Raw genomic sequence first — 21997 nt, forward strand, 5'->3', positions numbered from 1 at the left:
CAATAATCACCTAGCTAGATGAGCCATCAATTGAATCTGACCTTTTTTACCCTCTTAACTCTTACATACATTTTGTTCATTGTTCATTAAAACAACACTCTTAACCGGCTCAAATCTATCATGTTTAGTTCTTTCTACTTACCTTAGTCAAAGATGTGTTTGTGAAGGTAAGCAAGATCTGGAAGAATAGAAAATGTTGAGCTATTTATACACAAAGTCGATAGGTCAAAAGTATAGATATTATGGATGAATGGTCAGCTCACTTCTAGCTTTAACCTTTCACCTCTTGGTAATGTATGAATAATTCAGCTCATTGCTATTTTTTTTTTGTTTGTTTCAATTTTTAATGGAATCCATTACTTGCTTTCACTGTGGTTGCTATGAATCTTTCTCTGATGCTAATTAATTATATTAGAGGAGCTATTGATGAAAGTTCCAATTGAAGTTGTTACACTTGTTTTGGTGGAAAATAAGCAATCACCATCAAGCCATTTGTCCCAATTATTTGGGGTGGTTACGCGAACCTTATCCCTCTTTTGAACACAATGCAAACCAATATCACTAGGAGTTTTAGCTATAGGTAGACTCCTTATGTTGATTGATATAGCTTTGCATAGAGCTTAATGGAGACATCAATTCATGTAGCACTCCTCAAATAATTTGGATAAACATAGTTTGGTGGTGATTATGAAACTCCATCCATACCTGGCCTTTGTTTTTTCTTCTTGTCATCTTCCTCAGACAAATGGTTAGGAGTTTGGTGGAAACCATGGTACACCTACCATTCAGTCTTCATATTGTTCGATCTATCTTGGCTTTCTTGACTTTTTCACTAATATTGTGCATTGAAATTCTGGAATAGCAATAGCTGAAAACACTGGTTTGAGTCTGTTGTAGGTGGATTCATGTTTGTCAATTTTGTTTGATGATAGTTGGTTTTGCAATTGTTTTATCCTTGAAGGTTACAACATATTAAGGCATAAAGTTTTTTCAAAATTTTATAGTTTTTCCTAGTTCTACTTTTCTCACTTTACCTGTTGCTCTTAAGGTCTGTTGATGTTCACTTCTATATATCCATTGGCTCATCCATGTTTTGCATTTACTGTGTTATGCAATTTACATCATCATGTTCTGCCAAAAGGAAATTTTTTTTATATCTACTGTATTTTTAATCTTTTCAAGTCTTTCTATGGCTCAATAGAGAGTCTGCTTAATTAAATAATAGGAACCCAAGTTTAGTTTTTCTGTTTGACTTTATTTATGTCATATCTCTGTATTTACATATCATCATGTATGTGATAAACTTTTACCTTTACAGGATGGCAATCTGCAGAGATGCTCACTGTCATCTGACTCTCAGATTGGAGACACTGGGAGTGAAGAGTCTGCAGATGATGTGAATGTAGATGCTAAAGATAATGGCTATCATGATGCAGAAAATGATGCAGAACCAGAAATTGAAAGTGATAATGATGAGCGTGTGCTCAGTGGAAAACTGAGTGGAAGCAGTGGATATGCTGATAGTGATCTTTATGAGTACAAGGTATGCTCTTATTTTTATAGTGAGCTTTCTCAACTTTCTATTTCTGTATTGCACTTTTCTATCATTATTTAATTTAGCAAAGGATCGGTTAATGTAGACTGTATTTTAGGTGTTTGCTGAAATCATGGAATATTAAGTTTAAAAATACTTCCAAATTTCAAAGATATTTGCCTTCAGTATATAAGTTTGTGAAAATTTACATTGCCAAGATTAAAGAATTCATCAGGTCTGAGTATCTTGGATCAAATTGTTGATTTCAAGCTAATTGCCATGCTTTCTATTAATGTTCATATCCTTAATGTCTGTCAGTAAGTGATAACTGGTCTAGTTTAGAATTACTGGTGCCTTTTCTTTTCCACTTCGTACATTTACGCAACATTCTCTTATCATACAAATGATATTGTAGCAGCTCTTACACCACAATTGATTTTTTTAGTGGTATATAAAATGACGATAGGGGAGTGTAGAATGGCTGGCTGTATTTAGTTATTTTGTCCTTAGCATTCTAGGTGACAATTGTCTAAAAGGTCCATTTGTACCATTAATTGATTTTCTACCATACAAGCGATCTTGAACTGGTAGTCCCAAAGTGATGTTAGACAAGTGTGGGATGACTGGTTATATTTAGTTATTTCGTCCTAACCATTTTAAGAGAATTTGTCTAAAGTCCATTTTATACTACATTGATTTTCTACTATTAATTGGTTTAGGAGTTCCCTGAAGTGGTATGCATCTTGGCAGTAACTAATATATTCCATGATTATGTTAATTTTGTTCAGTGTATAAAATGCCGTTCCGTGCTGCCCGGCACGGGCGGTATTTACCGTTCCGCCGGGCGGCCGAAATCGGCACGGGAGGCGTCCCCGTCTCGGAGGCGTCGGAGGAGATGCGGGACGCCTCCGTCGGCGTCAGAGGAGACGCGGGACGCCTCCGGTGGCGTCCCGCGACACCTTCGACACCAAAGCGTCGCGCGCGATGCCTTCGGCGGCGCCGAAAGCTTCCGGCGACCCTGCTGGCGTCGCCGGACTCTTCCGGCGTTGCCGGAGGCGTCCGACGATGCTTCCGGCGCCGCCGGACACCGCCCGCAGGATCGCCCGCGATCATCGCGGGCGATCTCGCGTACGCGGATTTTTTTTTTTTTAATATTTATTTATTTTATTTAATTAATTAAATTAAACAATTCCTAAGGAGGACGTGAGTTATTTAGAAGAGGCTTTTATAAACCTTAATTAAATTATCCTAATTAAATATATAAAAAATATATTTAAAATTAAAATAAATTTTATTAATTAATATTCTGAAAAAAATTAATATTGTAAATTTAATTTAAAAATTTTAAAAAATATAATAATTCTTATTTATATTCTAATATTTTCTTTATTATTTTAAATTTCATTTAAATTTTAAAAAAATTTAAAAATTCTAAAAAAAATTAAAAATTCTAATTTTTTTTAAAAAGAATTCTAATAAATTATATTTATATTCTGATATTTTTTAAAATTTTTTTACTTGATATTTTTTTGCTATTTAAAATATATATTATTTAATTAATAATTAATTAAATGAATAAATAATTAATTTATATAATTATTATTAATATAAAGTAATATCTTGTATTAATTTATATACTTATTATTATTATTATTATTATTATTATTATTATTATTATAGATACTTCCATTTTAATTTAAATTATTGATATATCAATTCTATTTAAATAAAACTATTTTAAATTATTTTTTCTAACAATATTAAATTATTCAATAATTGAGAACTTATAATAAATCAATATACAATTTATTTTTATATACACCATAAACATATTTATCTTATAATTACTATAGATAAATAAAAAAATACCGAAACTATATCGGCACGGTACGATACGATACCGAAACCGTATCGTTCCGGTCTGAGACCGAAACCTCGGCACGGGTCGAAATTTTAAACCTTGATTTTGTTCACTATAAAGTTTGTTATATGCCACAGATGGACTGACCTATACAAAACTAGACTCCTGAGAACATTTCTCAGGCTTGTCAGTACTGGGTAATTGAGCTGGATTGTGGCAGTTCATATTCAACCATTCAAAATTGTGGCAATAGTGGGCTTGCCGATATGCTCATAGTTGCTTGTTAACAATTGGTCCGTGAAAAAGGTTTTTTTTGTTTGATATACACAACTATGTTCTGAGGCCTCAACTGTTAGTCAAGTGGCTAGTCTGATTAATTAGGCAACATAACAGAAAAGAACTGAAATTTCAGAGTTAGTAATGCCAGATCAATCTTCTGAGTTGCATTAGATTTGACTATTTTTTCACCATTTATTAATTGGGTTTAGTAGCAATCTTGTTCAGATCTTGAACTTCAATATGAATATTGTTGGATTTTGTATAGAATTTCTGACACTAGTATTTTGAATAACCTTGACGATGCTAATATATTCAACTTTGCTCCATTGTGTCATGAGTGCATTCTTTACTTTCCTAGTCTTAATTACTATATCGTACTACCATCCCTGTCATTACTGACTGTTCCTTTCAATTTGGGAGTTCAATACTATATTGATGTCTTTGCAAAGCAGGTCTTTGCTGGTGATGATTCAGATGCAGAATCTCCTTCTAAGAATCAGGTTTCAGCTACCAAACCAGAGTTACTTGTAGGATCTAGAACTCCACTAGATGAGCAAGTTTCCACTATCAAAGGTACACAGAATTCACTGATTGAGAAGGATGCCTCTGATGCCTTACCTATGCAAGAGTCTCCCTTGTCAATGGGAGAGATTCTATCTTCCTTACATCCAGGAACTTCTTTTCCATCTCATGCAACTGAATGTAGTGCTGAAAGATACTCAGTTAAACCGAATGGATCTCACATGCAAGTGAAGCACACAAATTTTTGGGGACGTAACAATGTAAGTTGCCTTCACAGTGCCTATGTGCCATATGCTGATTAATTGTAGGCTACAATGAAGACCAAAAAATAGTTTATATAAATTCAGTAATTCTATTTTGTTTGTACTGTTGAATGCATATTGGGAATTACCCTTATTTGATGAGTTAGAATGAGAAGTCATCTTTGTTCAAAGGCTAAACAGTTCGCAGGCTGTGTTTCTCTGTTGCATATTTCAGCACTCGTGTGTAACATTTGAAACAAAATGAACTTTTTGTTGATCTACATGCTAAGGATCATGTTTTTCTTTTTTTTTTTTTTTAAAACTTTTAGATATCTGTATAAATGTGTACCTTAGGTAATTGATATTAATTTGATTATTTCAGGTCAGAAAGAATCAGCCACTGGAACAAGTTGATTCTTCTGGTGAAGAAGAGTAAGTTTTGTTGAGCTTCAAGAGTACACAACATAGTATTATTAATAGGGGGTCTTTTACAGAATTAATGCTTTTGGATTTATGTGCTTTTTTATTCTCACTCTTTATGACACTTATACATGTTTATATATATTTATTTTGGACAAGAAGGCATGAATATTGGAAAAATATTTTATCTTTGTTGGTGCAATATTTCCTAGGTCAAGGTTGACCTGGTTAGCTTGAATTGGGTCAAGCTCGAGTCTTGATGTTTGAGTTTCGATGTTTGACAATACATGTAGACAACACATGGAGATTGCAGGTGCGATTGTTCATGTGGGAAGATTGTGAAGGAGAGTCAAGTAGGTCAAGGTTGAGTGGATACTTGACTGTAAAATCCTGATAAGTGAAGCCAGGTGAAAGTCCTGGTGAGTGAAGCCGGGCAGTATGGGAAATCCTGGTGAGTGAAGCCAGGTGAAAGACTTAGTGAGTGAAGCTAGGCAGTATGGGAAATCTTGGTAAGTGAAGCTAGGTGAAAGACCTAGTGAGTGAAGCTAGGCAGAAGGGAAGTCCTGGTGAGTGAAGCCAGGCAAGGAAAATCTAGATGGATCAAGGTTGATTGGACATCTGGTGTTGGGAAGTCCAAGTAGGTCAAAGGGATCGACTGGATACTTGGCACGAGAAAATCCAGATGGGTCACCAGACATCTGGTGGAAGTCCAAGTGGGTCAAAGGAATTGACTGGACACTTGGTAAGGGAGTCCTAGCAGGTCAAGGGTGACCAGATGCTAGGCATGATGTACCAACAGGTCATGGTTGACCTGATGTTGGTTTAGGAGACTTTGGACTTGGTTTTGGGCAAAACAAGGAGCTGGATCGATCAGCCGATCGATTGGCTCATGCCTAATCGATCGGCTGATCGATTGGGCGAGTCCCTGCGACAAGCCTCTTCCCAATCGATCCGTGGATCGATTGAGAGAATCGCCGATCACACAGAAAGCCTCCCAATCGATTGGGAGCCTCCAATCGATTGGCTGATCGATCGGGAGATGCGATTTCACGCGATGAGGCCTGGATCGATCAGCCGATCGATCCAGGCAATTCCCAAGAGCACAAAGGCGCTCTGGATCGATCGGCCGATCGATCCAAAGCCTCCCCGATCGATTGGGAGCAATGCAATCGATTGGGATTTGACCGTTGGCGCAGGATATAGCTGTTGGCGAGCGTTTCCCACATTAGAATCTTCCACGGCTCCGATTCTTTCTCTACACAGATCTTCACAGCAGTTCTCCACAGCTCTTATGCCAGATCTTGAAGGTTCTTGGAGGCTTGCGCTGGTGCACGTCCAAGTCAAGAGGTGAGGAAGAAGCTAGGGTTAGGGTTTCTTGTGCATATCTTGTAAGCTTTTGCTTGTATTGTATTTCCCTTCCTTTTCTTCTTGTACTGTGAGCCTGTAGGGCTTCTCCGCCTTTGGTAGTTACCGAAAAGGAGCGTTTTCATAGTGGAGGGTGTGTGAGTGTGTGGATCCTTGGATTAGTCACCTCTTCTTGAGGTGGATACCAAGTAAATCCCTAGTGTTAGCGTTGTGTATTTGTTTCTTTGTATTTTCCGCTGCATTTCATCACAAGAAGCAAGCAACGACGAGCACGTGATCGCGACGAGCCGGATTCACCCACCCTAAACTCGTGGACGAGTTCTTTTCAACTCCAGGCGACTGATGCAGGAGAGAATCCAAAATTAGGGTTTTTTTAAGTAGTTATCCGTTAATTAAGTTTAGTTTATTTTTATATTTAATTTTGTCCTAAATCTTTTGAACCGAGTCTTGATAGTTAATTTATCCTAAATCTTAGGGAATAAGTCTAGTTGGTTATTTTTCTGTTTAGATTTTGGGTTTTGAGAGCTATATAAACCTATGCTTAGATGATGTTTGGGAACAAGTTATTTTGATATTGAATCAATTGGTTTCGCTTAAGCCACGTTACGGCTACATCTCTTTTGTTCATTATTTCCCGCTCTTATTTTCTCAAGAAGTTTTTTTTTAAAACCTATCTTGAGCTACTTCTTATTTCGTTATTTCTCTCTTGTTTCTTCTTAATCCCTCTGTAACTTCACGCTCTAGAATAATCTATATTTTGTTCGGCGTAAGTTGGTATTAGAGCTCATTAAGATCCACTGGAGGGTCGTTGTGGACGTGGTCATGATCGTGAAAGGCAGGTTCCGGCCGAGGAAGCCTTATATTGTGGTTGTAGCACCCAAGACGAGATTCAGTTCTACAAAGACAAGTCACAAAGTTATCTAAACGTGTAGCGACACGAGTACGTAAATATCGTAAGTTCCTTTATTTCCCTTTTGAAAAATCTCTAATTCCCAATCGAGAAGAGTTGTCCAAGCACAAGTTTAGTTTCGAGAAATACGGGTTCAACCACCCCACCACCTACAACTTCGAGAGAACACCAACTCCCTAGTGCCTCTACGTCCTCCCTTCCTCTCACGGCAGCGGAGACAACCATGAGGATGCGGACCTCGACAACATCGAGTACGACCAGTCCTACTCTCTCGATCATCCAATTGCAGGAGGCAGTGAAGACGACAAGATCGAATTATTCGGTGATCCAATTTACGACGAAGACGAGATCGAAGCACTAGGCAAATCGATATTTGATGATGAAGTTGACGAGGTACTCTATGGTGATGACCATGATATTTTGGTCTTATTTGAGGATGCAGTTTGTGCCGTATCGGAAGATAATGCGAAGAAAAGGGAGACTATGGATGTTGAAGACATTATTTTGAACTCGAGGACGAGTTTTTTTCAACTTGGGGCGTCTGATGCAGGAGCAGTGATACAATCATCTTGTATCATCCAATATGGCTATGTTCCCCTTGGAGTTGTTACGAGAAGAAAATAAAGCTACAAACTTTCCTTTTAAATCTAGAAAAAGGATGATCAAGGCTACTTACAAGGAAGATGATGAGTTTGTGGTCTTCTAATGTGGTTGCACTCTATTTGGAGTCTGGACGAAATGGAATCCTTAAGATTTGGTAACTAATAACTCTACATTACTTTCTATGTCCAGATTTTTGAACAAGATGAAGCACGAAAACATGATCTATACTTTGCTTCCTTACAAAAGCGATAAAATAGACCTAGACTTAGATCTACCAACAACTCTTATCCGATTTTGCTAATTTGATGGCTGAGATGTTCCTCCGGGACTTTCCTCTAGGAGAGACATTCAACACCAGATCGACTTCGTTCCAGGGTCAAGCTTACCTAACCGGTCGACATACCGTGTTAGCCCTAAGGATGCTGAAAAACTACAACACAAGTTGTGGAGCTATTGAGACAAGGTTATACTCGTGAGAGTATGAGCCCTTGTGCAGTCCCTTCCCTACTCATGCCAAAGAAAGACGGTTTGTGGTGCATGTGTATTGATAGTAGAGCCATTACCACAATCACGGTGAAGTATATATTTCCGATTCCTCGCTTAGATGACATGTTGGATCAACTTTTCAGGTCAAAGATCTTCTCCAAGATTGATCTTAGGAGTGGATACCACTAGATTCGAATCAAGCCAGGAGATAAATGGAAGACCGCCTTCAAGACACAACATGGGTTGTATGAGTGGATGGTCATGCCTTTTGGACTATCCAATGCACCCAACACGTTCATGAAATTCATGCATCAAGTCTTATGACCTTTCATGGGAAGATTCGTGGTTGCATATTTGGACGACATCCTCATTTATAGCCCGACACGATCTTTGCACCTTGATCACCTTCGCACTGTTTTTGAGAAGCTAAAGGCGGAACACTTGTTCAACAACAACAGGAAATGTTCTTTCTTCACAACCTCATTTTTGTTTCTTGGATTTATAGTGTCTATCAATGGTGTTTGTGCAGATCCATCAAAGATAGATGCAGTTTTAGAGTGGCCGCAGCCAAAAACCATTCACGACATTCAAAATTTTCATAGATTGGCCTCTTTTTATCGTCGATTCATCCAGAATTTCAGCACCTTAATTGTTGTTATCACTGAGTATCTCAAGGGACACGGGTTCAAGTGGACTGAAGCAGCTACAACTAGTTTTCAACTGGTGAAGGAAAAGATGATCGAAGCACCCGTTCTAGCACTTCCAGAGTTCACATTCACGCTGAAGCATCAATCCAGGAGTTTTAATTGTGTTGCAGATGCTCTAAGCTGTCATTCTTCCCTGCTTACTACCATGAGCATTAAGGTTGTCGACTTTGGATCTTTCTTAGATATACAATACATTATCAGTAAATTACATAACGAAGGACACTTTGACCGAGATAAGACATTAGCCCTCATCTCTTCCGACTTCTATTGGACTAAGCTAACGAGTGACGTAGCTCATTTCGTGGACCGTTGCTTTGTTTGTCAGCAATTTAAGGGAACCCTCACCAATGCAGACTCTATTCTAGTTGTGGTGGACCGATTCTCCAAGATGGCTCACTTTGTAACATGCAAAAAATCATGGATGCTGTTCGGATTGCCACCCTCTTCTTTAAAGAGATTGTGCGTTTACACGGTATTCCCTAAACTATTACTTCGGATCGTGATACTAAATTTGTCAGTCAATTTTGGAAGACTTTATGGGAAAAGCTAGGGACAAAGCTAAACTGCAGTGGCGGCTATTACCCTTAGACAGATGGTCAGATCGAGGTAGTGAAGTGGGATCTAGTTTTACCTCAAGCAGAATTCGCATACAATAGATCAAAGAATAGTACCATTGGTTTGAGTCATTTTGAAGTTGTTTATGGACGAAACCCATCTGGGGTATTGGATTTAGTCCATATTTTGTGTCCCGGACAAACTAACCCCAAGGCTCAGGAGATGGCCGAGCATCTTCGAGTTATTCATGAGTAGGTTAAGCAAGCTATTCAAGAAAGCAACACCGAATACAAGATCAGGGCAGATTAGCATCGACGTCAGGTTCTTTTTGACATTGGTGATATGGTTTGGGCTGTATTAACTCGTGACCGTTTCCCTGTTGGTGAATACAACAAGCTCAAAAATTGAAAGATTGGATCTTGCAAGATACTAGAAAAGATTAATGACAATGCCTACAGGTTGTGACTTCCTAGCCATTTAAAAACTTCTGATGTTTTTAATGTAAAACACCTAAGTCATTGTGCTCTGGAGCCGGATTCACCCACCCTAAACTCGTGGACGAGTTCTTTTCAACTCCAGGCGATTGATGCAGGAGAGAATCCAAAATTAGGGTTTTTTTAAGTAGTTATCCGTTAATTAAGTTTAGTTTATTTTTATATTTAATTTTGTCCTAAATCTTTTGAATCGAGTCTTGATAGTTAATTTATCCTAAATCTTAGGGAATAAGTCTAATTGGTTATTTTTCTGTTTAGATTTTGGGTTTTGAGAGCTATATAAACCTATGCTTAGATGATGTTTGGAAACAAGTTATTTTGATATTGAATCAATTAGTTTCGCTTAAGCTACGTTACGACTACATCTCTTTTGTTCTTTATTTCCCGCTCTTATTTTCTTAAGAAGGTTTTTTTTAAAACCTATCTTGAGCTACTTCTTATTTTGTTATTTCTCTCTTGTTTCTTTTTAATCCCTTTGTAACTTCACGTCCTAGAATAATCTATATTTTGCTCGGCGTCACAATCTCTTGCAAAAAGCAGGGTAAGGCTGTGTATAATGGATCCTTACTCGGTACCCCGCATAGCAGGAGCTTCGTGCACCAGATTGCCTTTTTATTTTATTTTATCTTGACCCAGCTAGAAAAAGTGAATGAGATTCTTGCATTCATCATCACCTATATTTCTTGATGCTTGTCATTCAATGTGGGACATTATCTCACACATAAATGCACCATGCAAAATGTTGGTGCTAATATACATTTTCTTCTCACTGATAAGATCCTGTGATAAATTTGACTTTAGCAGCATTCTTGGTAGGGTAACCAGCGGAAATCTACCCCTATGTACTAGCATACAATGGCAATAAAATGTGAAAAATAGGGAAGGAGGATTAAGGTCTCCGTGAGCTAAAATTGGAATGGACAATTTCGTGACCTATGTACAAAATTTCAATCCTTAAATTCAAACTCAAAACCAGATCTAAGCTCTAGTGATTAATCAAGTCTTCCGAAACCAAGGTTAAACCACGCCGAAGGTCTATACCCAATACAAGGATTCAAACCCAATCAGATCCCTATTGAGCTGATTCTATGAAATAAACTTTTGCTCTACGAGAGATAAGGTTGGTTCATCAGCGAGACAATTTTGACCATATCCTCCATGTACAGACCCCATTTGGCCAGTTTCACTGAGTAGATGGTTCCAGTGGTTCAGGCAAAGCGAGATTCAATTAGAAGGTAATGAAGCAGATATCTGCGAAGAAAAAAGGGAGGATAGGAAGACAAAGGAAAACTTGCTACTCTTTCTTACTCAAATCCCTAAAATTTTAAGAACTAGGTGGTCTTGCCTCTTGGTGCACTTGTATGGTAGCAAAGTAGGTTGTGGCCTCTTCTAAAGTAGAGAATGCTTAGAGGTGGTCCTATCTAATCCTATCTTTGGGATAGAACTACCTATAAAAGCTATGCTGTTCAACCAAAAAGGATATTTCAAACTTTGGTCCAAGGGCATTAAAAATGTAAAGTCATCAAAAATTCAAAATACAAGGTGACACAATAACTAGAAGATTCATGCTATATTTCATGTTGTCTTTAATTCTATTATGCATGCAATAATTTAGATTTGAGATGCCCTTAAACTAAGGTAACCTAAGCATTTATGGAATATGGAGGCTTCTTCTGTTAGGAGCTAGTGATTTCCACTATCATTATCACTTAGGCTGAATTATCAGGATGAAAATCTTTGAATATGGTATGTGAATCATTATATGTTCGTGTCTCAGAACAACTTACGCATGATTTTATGATCCCAAATACAGAAGTAAATTTCTTTATTATCCTGCTTTCATTCAATTTATGGCTTCATTTAATTTAGCATATTTGTAGTCTTTCATTTTATCTTTTTTGGCAGAGGGACAAGGCCAATACAAATAAATTTTAGAACACTTGCATTGTGCTACTAAGAGTATCATTATGTTGATCAACTGATGGCAAACTCTAGAAATATTTATGGTTGATCAGGGTCTGTACTGTCATGTTTCCAGCACCATAAGCTTGAATTTTTATCTTTGTAGTTGTTAATTGCTAGTGTATATGTCAGTCCATTGTGGTGGCTCTAAACTATCTAGTGGCATTCTCGTAATGTGTCTCACCTGGTGGGGAAATCCTTGCAGTCAATATCAAAAAACTGAAACATGAGATCATTTATACTCTATTTCTACAATATGGAGCAAAATAGCATGAGTTTCTTGTAGTGTAAGGTTTTAATCGTTAGAATAAGCTGCTATATCTTCTAAAATTTTACCTTGAGTTGTCACATAAAATTTTCACTGCTAATTAGAATCTAATTTTGCTAGGCTTGCTATTCAGAGGCTTGAGATCACAAAGAATGACCTTCAGATAAGAATAGCCAAAGAGGTTCGATTGGTAACTCTTTCAAGATAGTTGATGGATAGTGAGTATTTTAAAATAAACTCTGAAACAATCCCTAATTCTTTTAGGTGAAAGGCAATGCTATTTTACAAGCAAGTTTGGAAAGAAGAAAGCAGGCTTTGCATGAGCGTCGTTTAGCCCTGGAACAAGATGTATGCATTTCTCATTTTTCAATAACCTATGAAACCTATATATCCTAATGATCTTCATGTCAATACAGTTTCTTGCTTAATCTTTTGTTAGTTTTCTTCATTTTTTTTTTGGAACTTCCTAATATTAAATTAGACCAAAGTATTTTGTCTTTTTTGGTGCAAGTATTATCAACCTTCTTCCTGCACTGATGTTTATAAGTATGCCATTGCCAGGCAATACTATTTTAAAGGTTCTTATTGTTCCATATAATGTGAAAAATAAATACTTAACCAGCATGGATAAACTTCCTAATCTCATCATGCAGTTTGAACATCAATATTACTGTAAGCCTAGGAATCTATATGTCAATCTTTGGGAAATATGCATTTGAAGCAGTATGAAATTATCAACAAACATTGATTTTATTTCAAGGACTTGGACAGGTTGTGACTTGGTGTTGCAGAAGTCCTGGTATAAATTGTGTTAAAAACCCCTAACCTTCAAGTTAAATTAAACCGCTTTCCTCTACAGTTGCTGCTGATGTGTTTAAGTTCTTGGTATTTTGATGGAAATAATCTTCTTAACATGTATGGTTTTACCTAGGTATCAAGGCTACAGGAGCAGTTGCAGGCTGAAAGAGATCTTAGAGCTGCTTTGGAGGTTGGTTTAAGCATGTCTTCTGGACAGTTTTCTAACTCACGCACGATTGATTCTAAGGTCTGCTTATTGTTTTCTTAATTTACCACTTATTTAACTGATATATTGAATTCTTAAATGCGTTCTACTTTCTATGAAGACAAGGGCAGAACTTGAGGAGATCGCTCTTGCTGAAGCAGATGTTGCTAGATTGAAGCAGAAAGTAGCGGAGCTTCACCTCCAACTCAACCAACAAAACCAAAATCATTATGGATCATTCCCTAGTGATAGATATCTGCACCTTCCATCTCATCTCAAACAACAGTAAGACCTTTTAAAAATGTTTCCAAACAAAAAATTGAAAATTGTATTAACTCTCAAATCATTCATTCTAATACATGGGATCCTAACCTCTTTGATACATCGATACGAGTTATTCTTCCTAACAAACTTTTCCAATAAAACTTAACAAACTTATCTAAACTAAACTAACCTTTTCAAAATAATAAAGTACTCCGTTATAATATTTTATAACACTTTCTAAAATATAATAAAAATTACTAATATTTCAACAATCTGTCTGCAAAATTCCTTTTTTTATTATCCTAGAATCATGTGTTAACAAAGTGATGTTTAACAGTCTGTCACTGTCATCTTAGTACTCTTTGTTTGCCTAAGCTGTTTTCCAGTAATTGTTGCTGTTAAATTGGTTCAGTTATTAAACTAGTTGGTTAACTGCTAGTGTTCTTCTTATTATTTTTTTAATTTTTATTTGTAGTTTTTACACTGTCACATCAAGTTAAATTAACTGTTGATTTTGTAAACTGTGTTAAGGAGCTTACTCAGCTGTAAAGGTCAGCTAATCTAGTGTACATTGGAAGGAATTTTATTTATTCTATGGTTTGCTTGGATGCATTGCAATTCATTTGTACGGGTGATGCAGCACCAAAATTGTGTCCTAAATCACAAATTTGATAAAACAAATGAGAAAATTATCTCACACAAAATACAATTTCACACACAGAATCAAAAGGGAATGTTTTAATTAGTTGAAAACTATTTTAATTCATAGGATCCTAATCCCTTTTATAGATTGCTATAATATTGTAAAATAATGGCTTACTTCTTCCCAATAAAAATCCTGATCTACTTTTTTTTTGAAAAAACTATTTTTAGAAATTCTCTAACTACGTTAGAAATATAACAGATTATAAAATTTTTAAATTGCTTAAACAATTTTGAATTTTTCAAGAAATTTAACTAGAATTCAGAAATCTTAACTGCCATATTCTCCTTAATCAAGGAGAACTTGGCTCCATGTGAGTTTATTAACATCTTCTTCAGTTGTCATTTCCATGCATAAATATTGGTGATCTCATGAAGTTTGTTGAACATGATTTTATTATTATTCTTTCTTGGGTGACCTTTCCAATAAGTGAGAAACTAATGCACTTTGTCTTTTCTTTTGAGTTTTGACTTCGTCTCCTTTCTTTTTGCTTGCCCAGAGGCAAAAGTAGTAATGTTGAGGATGAATTGTCATAAGCACAACTTGTAACTCAAAAAAAAAAAAAAAAGGTTAGCATAATTGAACTTATGTTTAATAAGTCAGCAATTAAAGGAATTAACATGTATTATAATCAAATTTTCTCAGTGTCCCTAAATAAGGATGCTTCGTGTTAATTTTAAATTCAAATTATTCCATATGATAAACATGTGTTGTAATTTTTTTTCTTACGGTTGTAGTTCTACCATTGATATTAATAACTTGAATTTATAATGCAAGATGAGAATTTACTGAGTAACTAGCTACTTTATAATAACTTCTTAATACAATTTTGTTCCTAGTATCAATCTGTATCTCTCATGATCACTATAGCTCACAAATAGAAGAAAATATAGCTCAGCAGGTAGACGAACATTATGGTTAGAAGTAACTATGAAAGGAAACATACCAATAAAGTCTTAATTGTAAATTTATAAGTTGATATTAAATCCCTAGTGACATTAGTGTTCTTGTATCATTTGATGCTCATCATCTTCAGTCAGGATAAAAGATGTGTATTTGAGAATAGACCTTTATTTGCGAGCTCCGTCAACTTTACTTTGCTTCAAAAGTTCTTTACATGTGGTATCTTTGTGCTCCTTGTATTTCTACTGCATTTCTGTCTACTTGTTGCAGGAAGATTGTCCAACAAGATTTTGATATGAGCCTTGCCTTTTGCAATCATGAGAAGAAACAAATAAGTGAGGTATGTTTAATAAATTATGCATATAATGAACAGATTGCATAATAGCAGTTCAATTACAGTCAGAATATTTTAAAATATCAAATATTACCATCCAGTTTACTATATCATTATTTTCTCATGAAATTAAAGCAAATCTATAGAATTTTTCTCCTCCATAAATAAATAAAATTTATATTATATTTATTTAAAGAGATATATATGCAACAAATTTCCATCAGAAATTACATAAACTACAAATGAAAACACAAACGTGGCTGCCACGTTGGACATTTTGGACTTTTTTAGTGTGTAACATGGATAGCCAATTTCTCATGGGATTGCAGGAAAGCTCATCAGCAACAGATTGGAGGAGAGCAATGCCACAAGGACCTCCATTTACTAGTTCCAAGATACTTTCGAGGAAGCATTCTACTGATAAAGTTAGTCTAAATGATTTAAGAGGCTTGGAGATCGAAGCATCGACCAGCATGCCTTCTCAAGTAAGGCCAGCGATTGTTGATAACTCGCCTAAGATAACAGAGGTAATTGTAGTGTTTTTGTTTGCCAAACACAAATCTCTGAGAAATATTTAAAAGGAAATCTATTATCAGGTTGCGGAATATCCTCGACAGCTATCTGGGGCATCGTCTACACTGGCAGAATTGACAACCCGACTCGATTTCTTCAAAGAGAGGCGATCACAACTAATGGAACAGCTCCATAGTCTTGATCTAAGCCACGGAGCATCTTCTCAAGGTATACCACACAAATCGTCCCCTCGTAATTGATCTCAAAAGAGGCATCGATAACTGCCGGGCTTGTACATCCGTGATCCATGTAATCTACTTTTAAAGCTTCTTGCATTGGTAACTTGCGCTGTTTGAGTGTGCATCATTTGGTGTGACTGCTGCAGGAATGTAAATTTTGTTACGTTTCTTTTATTTTCTCCGTGTGGTGGTGTATTTTCATTAATAATGTTCTTTTCTTATGTTTTGTTTTCAAAACAAGATACCAATATGATCTGGAAAAGTAGTTCTTATTGTTTGATTAAATTGTCTATGAGCTTAAAGATCTTTTTGCTATCGACCACCATGCAGTTTGCTATTGTGTTATCGCACCATGTAATTTGACTTGAAGCGTTCAAGTTCTTTGGTCAAATTGTCTCAATTGAGCATGCAGAGTAATCCATTTTCATTTCAACTTCATTTAACCTGCAAATGAAAACTAACTCTGATCCTCGATATATCGAGTAGGATCGAGTTCTTTCTTAGGTTTCAGATGATTCAAGCGTTTTGTGAACTGATGAGCAGGTATCTCTTCATTTGCACATGTAAAGTTTCAGACTTGTAATTTCTTTTGGCAAAAGGGAACACGAGCTGATATATAAATCTTCAAGATGTGGATTCTCTCTATAAATCTCCAATGTTTGTGATTAACAGATTTTGGACCATTGATAAGTGAACTAAAGGCCAGGGATTTAAAATAACAATAACATTATTGGCAAACTTTATTTTTTTTTCGCTCTAAACAAAAATTCAATCGTTGTTTGAGCCTTAGAAAATCAAATTGAAATTGTTCCTGGGGAGAAAGTGAATGTTGTGGTGAAAAACATGAAAGGGAAAAAAAAATGAACGTAACATTAAATTCTAAGAAGGAAATGAAAGGGTACAATCTATTATAATCATACTATAGATACTCCAGCAGAATTGAAATCTTGAAAAGCCAATGATATATTATACACTATCTATATTTTAACTAGTAACTTATTTAACAATCAGAGTGGCGCAGCGGAAGCGTGGTGGGCCCATAACCCACAGGTGTCAGGATCGAAACCTGGCTCTGATATCTTATTTTTTTTTTTTTGCTTAATTTTGTCGCCTGTTAATTAAAAGGTTTGTGGCTTTGGGCCTTGGGCCTGCACACGGATACATTGGGTTATGCAGTTAAACATTAATGATTTCTCCTTACCATTTTTTTTAAATAACGTTACCTGTTTTGTGTGATGATTTCTCCTTACCATTTTTTTTAAATAACGTTACCTGTTTTGTGTGTATCTTCATAGTGTCCATTTACTACAAGATAATTTGTGAAAAGAGAAAATAAGGGGCAGGTCAAAATATTCCACTTGTGCTTTGTATAATTGTATCTTATTGCCTCTAAAATTATCGTCTAGAAATTGAAAAAATAATTAAAAAAGTAAACATGTTATCCAACAAAAGGTGAAAAAAATCAATCCCATAATCTATTACAGCAACACCACCTCAAGGTAAAATTGAGTTGATAATATACTTGATTCGTTATTAAATTGAAACTGCATGCATGTGTTTGCTAAAAATAAATACTCATGCATGATTTATTGACACTTCAAATCTTCATTTTACATTTAGCAATTAATCCAAAACAAAAGATAAGGGAAGAGATTCTAATAGGTTATAATTAAAGACGAGTAAGATTTCATTATTGTGACTTCATTAAACACTGGTGATCAAAATGCAATGTCAACCACATACACAAACTGTTTTCATGCGCTGCTTCAAGTATTCGATAGTATAATTTCATACGGCTAAACTAGACTAGCACTATCCAGTTCGACTTGCATAACTGCAGTGTTGATCGCGTCGATCACATTCATCTTTCCCATACTCCACTGCTTCGTCCATTGGAGTCCTCTCATGGTTCCGGAAGCGAAAGAATCAAAGCACGCACAGAACTAGAAAATAAAAGTCAATTTGATACCACTTTCGGACCAAAGGAACACCTATCTGGATCAGAAGTTGACGTTTGATCTAAGCGGTTTGGTTTGCACCGGAAGCTAAATCGGTTTTACATTTGCTATTGACTCAAGAAAAATAATATGCTCAAGAAAATAAAACTCAAGAAAAAATTCAAGGATAGACACATAAAGTGATAGGGCCCACAAAAAATGAAATGGTGGGTCATGACTTTATGTGTCAATCCTTGAGTTTTTCCTTGAATTTTTTTCCTTGAGCATATCATTGCTCATTGACCCAGTGAAGTGAAATTCAGTCGGTTGATGGCAATAGATTTGACGCACCAGATTGAGAGTCTATCCATTTGTAGCATGAGATATCAAACTAACATACCATACGAGGTGTCAAAATAACATACTATTTCGAGACGGCTTGGCGAGGATCTAGCGGAAGCGCTCCAATTGGGACTCATCGCATCCGGGACGCCCAGAGCTATCTCTTGCTTCCTGCCTTGCAAAATTGTCACTCATGTAATCGATTTATTTGCGAATTATTTGGTGCAAAAATCGGGTTTTTGCATTATTTTCCGTTTGAGATAGTCTACGAAGAACTGCAGACATATGTTTGTTTACAAAGATTTTTCCCTTGTAACATAATCTGAAGTCGTTTTGATAGTAGAACTGAGTGTTATGAATCCAAAGCTCAATTCTTGTGGTTGGGGAAATAAAAGGAGGAAACCTTTTCTCCATGTTATTTTACCAGATTATCCTAGCAATTGTTTTTCTGGAGTGGTATGGTGATTCCAGAGTTGGATATGAACAAACAAACTTTTGGGAGATTTTTGGATCTGTTTTTTCGCCTTGCTGTAGACTTTTAAAATCTTTCCATTTTCAATATAAAAGAGTTCAATGATACCATAGACTTTTAAAACGAAAATTACCGCTTAGTAGAAGAAGGGCAGTGAGCTAGGCTCAGGCCCGTTGGGCTCGATGCAATTGGGCTGCAGTTAGTCTGGCCCAGAGATGATTGGGTTGTGATCAAGCTGACCAGTTAACTTGGGCTCAAGACCAGGTGTAGCAAGACCCCAGCCTGTTGAGCCTGGGTTTTGGCCTGGCATGTCCCAAGAGCTAATCGGGTTGTGATCATGCCGACTGGTTCTCTGTTATATGAGTCCTTATAATTGGACTTTATTTCAATTCGTTCATCACTTTTCAAACAAGATTTTGTATTGTGCCAAATTGGAAGGTCCTCCCAAATCAATTTCAAAGGATGAACAAATGATCGATATGGGCAGCCATGGAAGAGTGCCAAAGGATGGGGCTCACCAATTTGCCGGAGTCAGCAACTTCTCCATCCAAAAGATTGAGAAACTGCTCTTTACTGTAACAATTCCACCTGTGGCCAACCAGGTTTACATAGAAAACCTACAAATTTATGCTTTAGACTCACCATACTATATTAGATTCAATTAAGTTTTTACTAAATAATGCATAAGGTAGAGGTGAACCCTCTTTGCCAACAGAAGAAGCTTAGGGAGTTTTGCATAGCTAAAGACATTCAACTCTGTGCTTACTCACCATTGGGAGCTAGAGGAACAGTCAGGGGTAGATTGGGTTATGGAGTGTGAGATTCTACAACAAATAGCCAAAGTTAAAGGAAAGACTGAGCATTGCAATAACTGATCAAATATTTAAAGATTGAAACCATGTATCTTAAAATTTGCGGTATGACTCAATGTTCATATGATAGATATATTTGAGGTGGGTTTCCGAGCAAGGAGACTGTGTGATAGTGAACAGCTTCAATGAGAAAAGGGTGATGGAGAATTTGGACATACTTGAATGAAGAAGAGAGGAAGAGAAAGAGAATCAGTAGGATTCCTCAGCACAGAGGAAATCTATCTCTATTCTTAGTCTCAGAGAATGTGAGAGAGAGTCTCTCTCCATACATTTGTTTACATCCTCAATGCATATGAATCAATATAAACTTACCAACATGTCTTGAAACTTCCAATGTGGGACTAAAATCTCATTCACAATAGAGCGTCTATCCTCTTCCACAGCTTCTCCATTCACACATATTCAACAATCCTCCACATGAATGAAGATAGGGTATGTGATAGCATTCAGCAGTTGAGTCAAGTATAAGATAGGTAGGTTTTACCCTTTGAACCTTCCCTTGTGAAGATTTGGTTGCTTACTGGTTGATAGTAGACACGATGCCCTTGAACTATATTGTCGTTTGTGTAAGCAGTGATAAATCTCACCCATGACTCTCCCTGATACAACTCAGTTCTCATGAGTGTGTTCATTCTTGGCCATGAACATGCTTAGTTCTGTGAGAAACTCTAAGAATTGTGCCTCCAATTCTCTTCGAATCGGTCCCACTATTTTCTCACATTGGTGATCCTTCAAGAGTTCCCATCTACTCTTCTTGATCATTAAAAGCCCATAGGCTTACTCTGGACTAGTCACTATTTTATTGGGCTATCCTCCATAGTATATCTAGTCAATACAGATTAGTTGTCCCTTTGATCTAGTACTTGGGATCTCCTGTCAGCATAGGTTGGGTGTCCTCTACACTAATCATTGACAACGACATCAAGCTCATTCCTCGTAATGAGCTTACAACTAACTTTTGATTTAACCATTTGGTTAGCGGATCCACTAAGTTATCCTTTGACTTCACATAGTCAATAGTGATAACTCCTATTGAGAGTAGTTGTCTAATGGTATTATGTCTACGATGTATATGTCTAGACTTACCATTATACAGATGGCTCTGTGCCCGACCAATTACTGATTGACTATCGCAATGTATGTAAATTGCCGACATAGGTTTCGGTCGTTGTGGAATATCTTCTAAGAATTGTCGTAGTCATTCAACCTCTTCATCACATTTGTCAAGAGCTACAAACTCAGATTCCATTGTGAATCTAGTTATTACGATTTGCTTAGAAGATTTTCAAGAAATGGATGCACCGCTAATAGTGAATACATATCCACTCATAGACTTGGAGTCTTTTATGTCAGATATCCAACTCGCATCGCTGTATCCTTCGATCACAGTAGGATATCTCGTATAGTGCAAACCATATTTATGAGTATACCTTAAGTACTTCAGTACTCTTGTTATCCCTTTCTAGTGCTCATCACCGGGATTACTCGTGTATCTACTCAATTTACTTACTGCGTAGGCTAAGTCTAGTCGTGTACAACTCATTAAACACATCGGACTTCCAATCACTCGAGAGTACTCTAGCTGAGAGATAGTTTCACCTCGATTTTTCGATAGATGTTGACTCGTATCTATCGGCGTTCGTGCCAATGCAGTATTATCCTTGGTTAATTTCTCAAGAATTTTGTCCACGTAATGAGACTGACTAAGAACAAATCCTTCTGTTGTTCAAAGAATTTTGATTCCTAGAATCACATCAGTTAAGACCATATTTTTCATGTCAAATCTTGAGTTCAGCATATCTTTAGTAAATTTGATTATTTTATCATTACTCCCAATAATAAGTATGTCATCTATATATATGCACAAGATGACATAGTTGATACATATAGGCCTTGATGGCAAAGTAGTAATTAGGAGGGTGAGGAGGGGCAATTTTGGGATTCCACTGTTAGGGCATTAAGGGAGGCAGAGAGGGTTCGTGTGGAGGAGGCTGGTCCGCCGCAATGCTCGCGGGGGAGCGAAACCTGACACCTTCACACCGTCGCTGCGGATGCCGCCTTCTCCTTCCCCTCCGGCCTCCACCTCTTCTCCTCTCCTTCTCTACTTTCCCTCGCCTCCGGTCGCACCTCCTCTTCTTCCTCCTCACGCCCTTCGCCGGAGCCAACGCCGCCTCACTTCCTCTCCTTCCTCCTCGTCGATACCTTGC

At 36.8% G+C, this 21997-nt stretch overlaps 1 protein-coding gene across 1 annotated transcript in view; it reads left to right on the forward strand.

The window, feature by feature from the left end:
- The window catches only part of LOC121997673 (rho GTPase-activating protein 7-like), a 39616-nt gene extending 23147 nt beyond the window's left edge, over nucleotides 1–16469 (forward strand). The window contains exons 14-23 of the mRNA XM_042552223.1: nucleotides 1319–1543; nucleotides 4127–4456; nucleotides 4821–4870; nucleotides 12329–12389; nucleotides 12473–12556; nucleotides 13140–13253; nucleotides 13333–13496; nucleotides 15352–15421; nucleotides 15745–15942; nucleotides 16012–16469. Of these exons, the coding sequence (XP_042408157.1) occupies nucleotides 1319–1543; nucleotides 4127–4456; nucleotides 4821–4870; nucleotides 12329–12389; nucleotides 12473–12556; nucleotides 13140–13253; nucleotides 13333–13496; nucleotides 15352–15421; nucleotides 15745–15942; nucleotides 16012–16188 (1473 nt within the window). The 3' untranslated portion in view covers nucleotides 16189–16469. The remainder of the gene's footprint in view (nucleotides 1–1318; nucleotides 1544–4126; nucleotides 4457–4820; nucleotides 4871–12328; nucleotides 12390–12472; nucleotides 12557–13139; nucleotides 13254–13332; nucleotides 13497–15351; nucleotides 15422–15744; nucleotides 15943–16011) is intronic.
- Nucleotides 16470–21997: the final 5528 nt, after the last annotated feature.

Source organism: Zingiber officinale, chromosome 6A (genome assembly GCF_018446385.1).
Source record: "Zingiber officinale cultivar Zhangliang chromosome 6A, Zo_v1.1, whole genome shotgun sequence".
NCBI classification, from domain to species: Eukaryota; Viridiplantae; Streptophyta; class Magnoliopsida; order Zingiberales; family Zingiberaceae; genus Zingiber; species Zingiber officinale.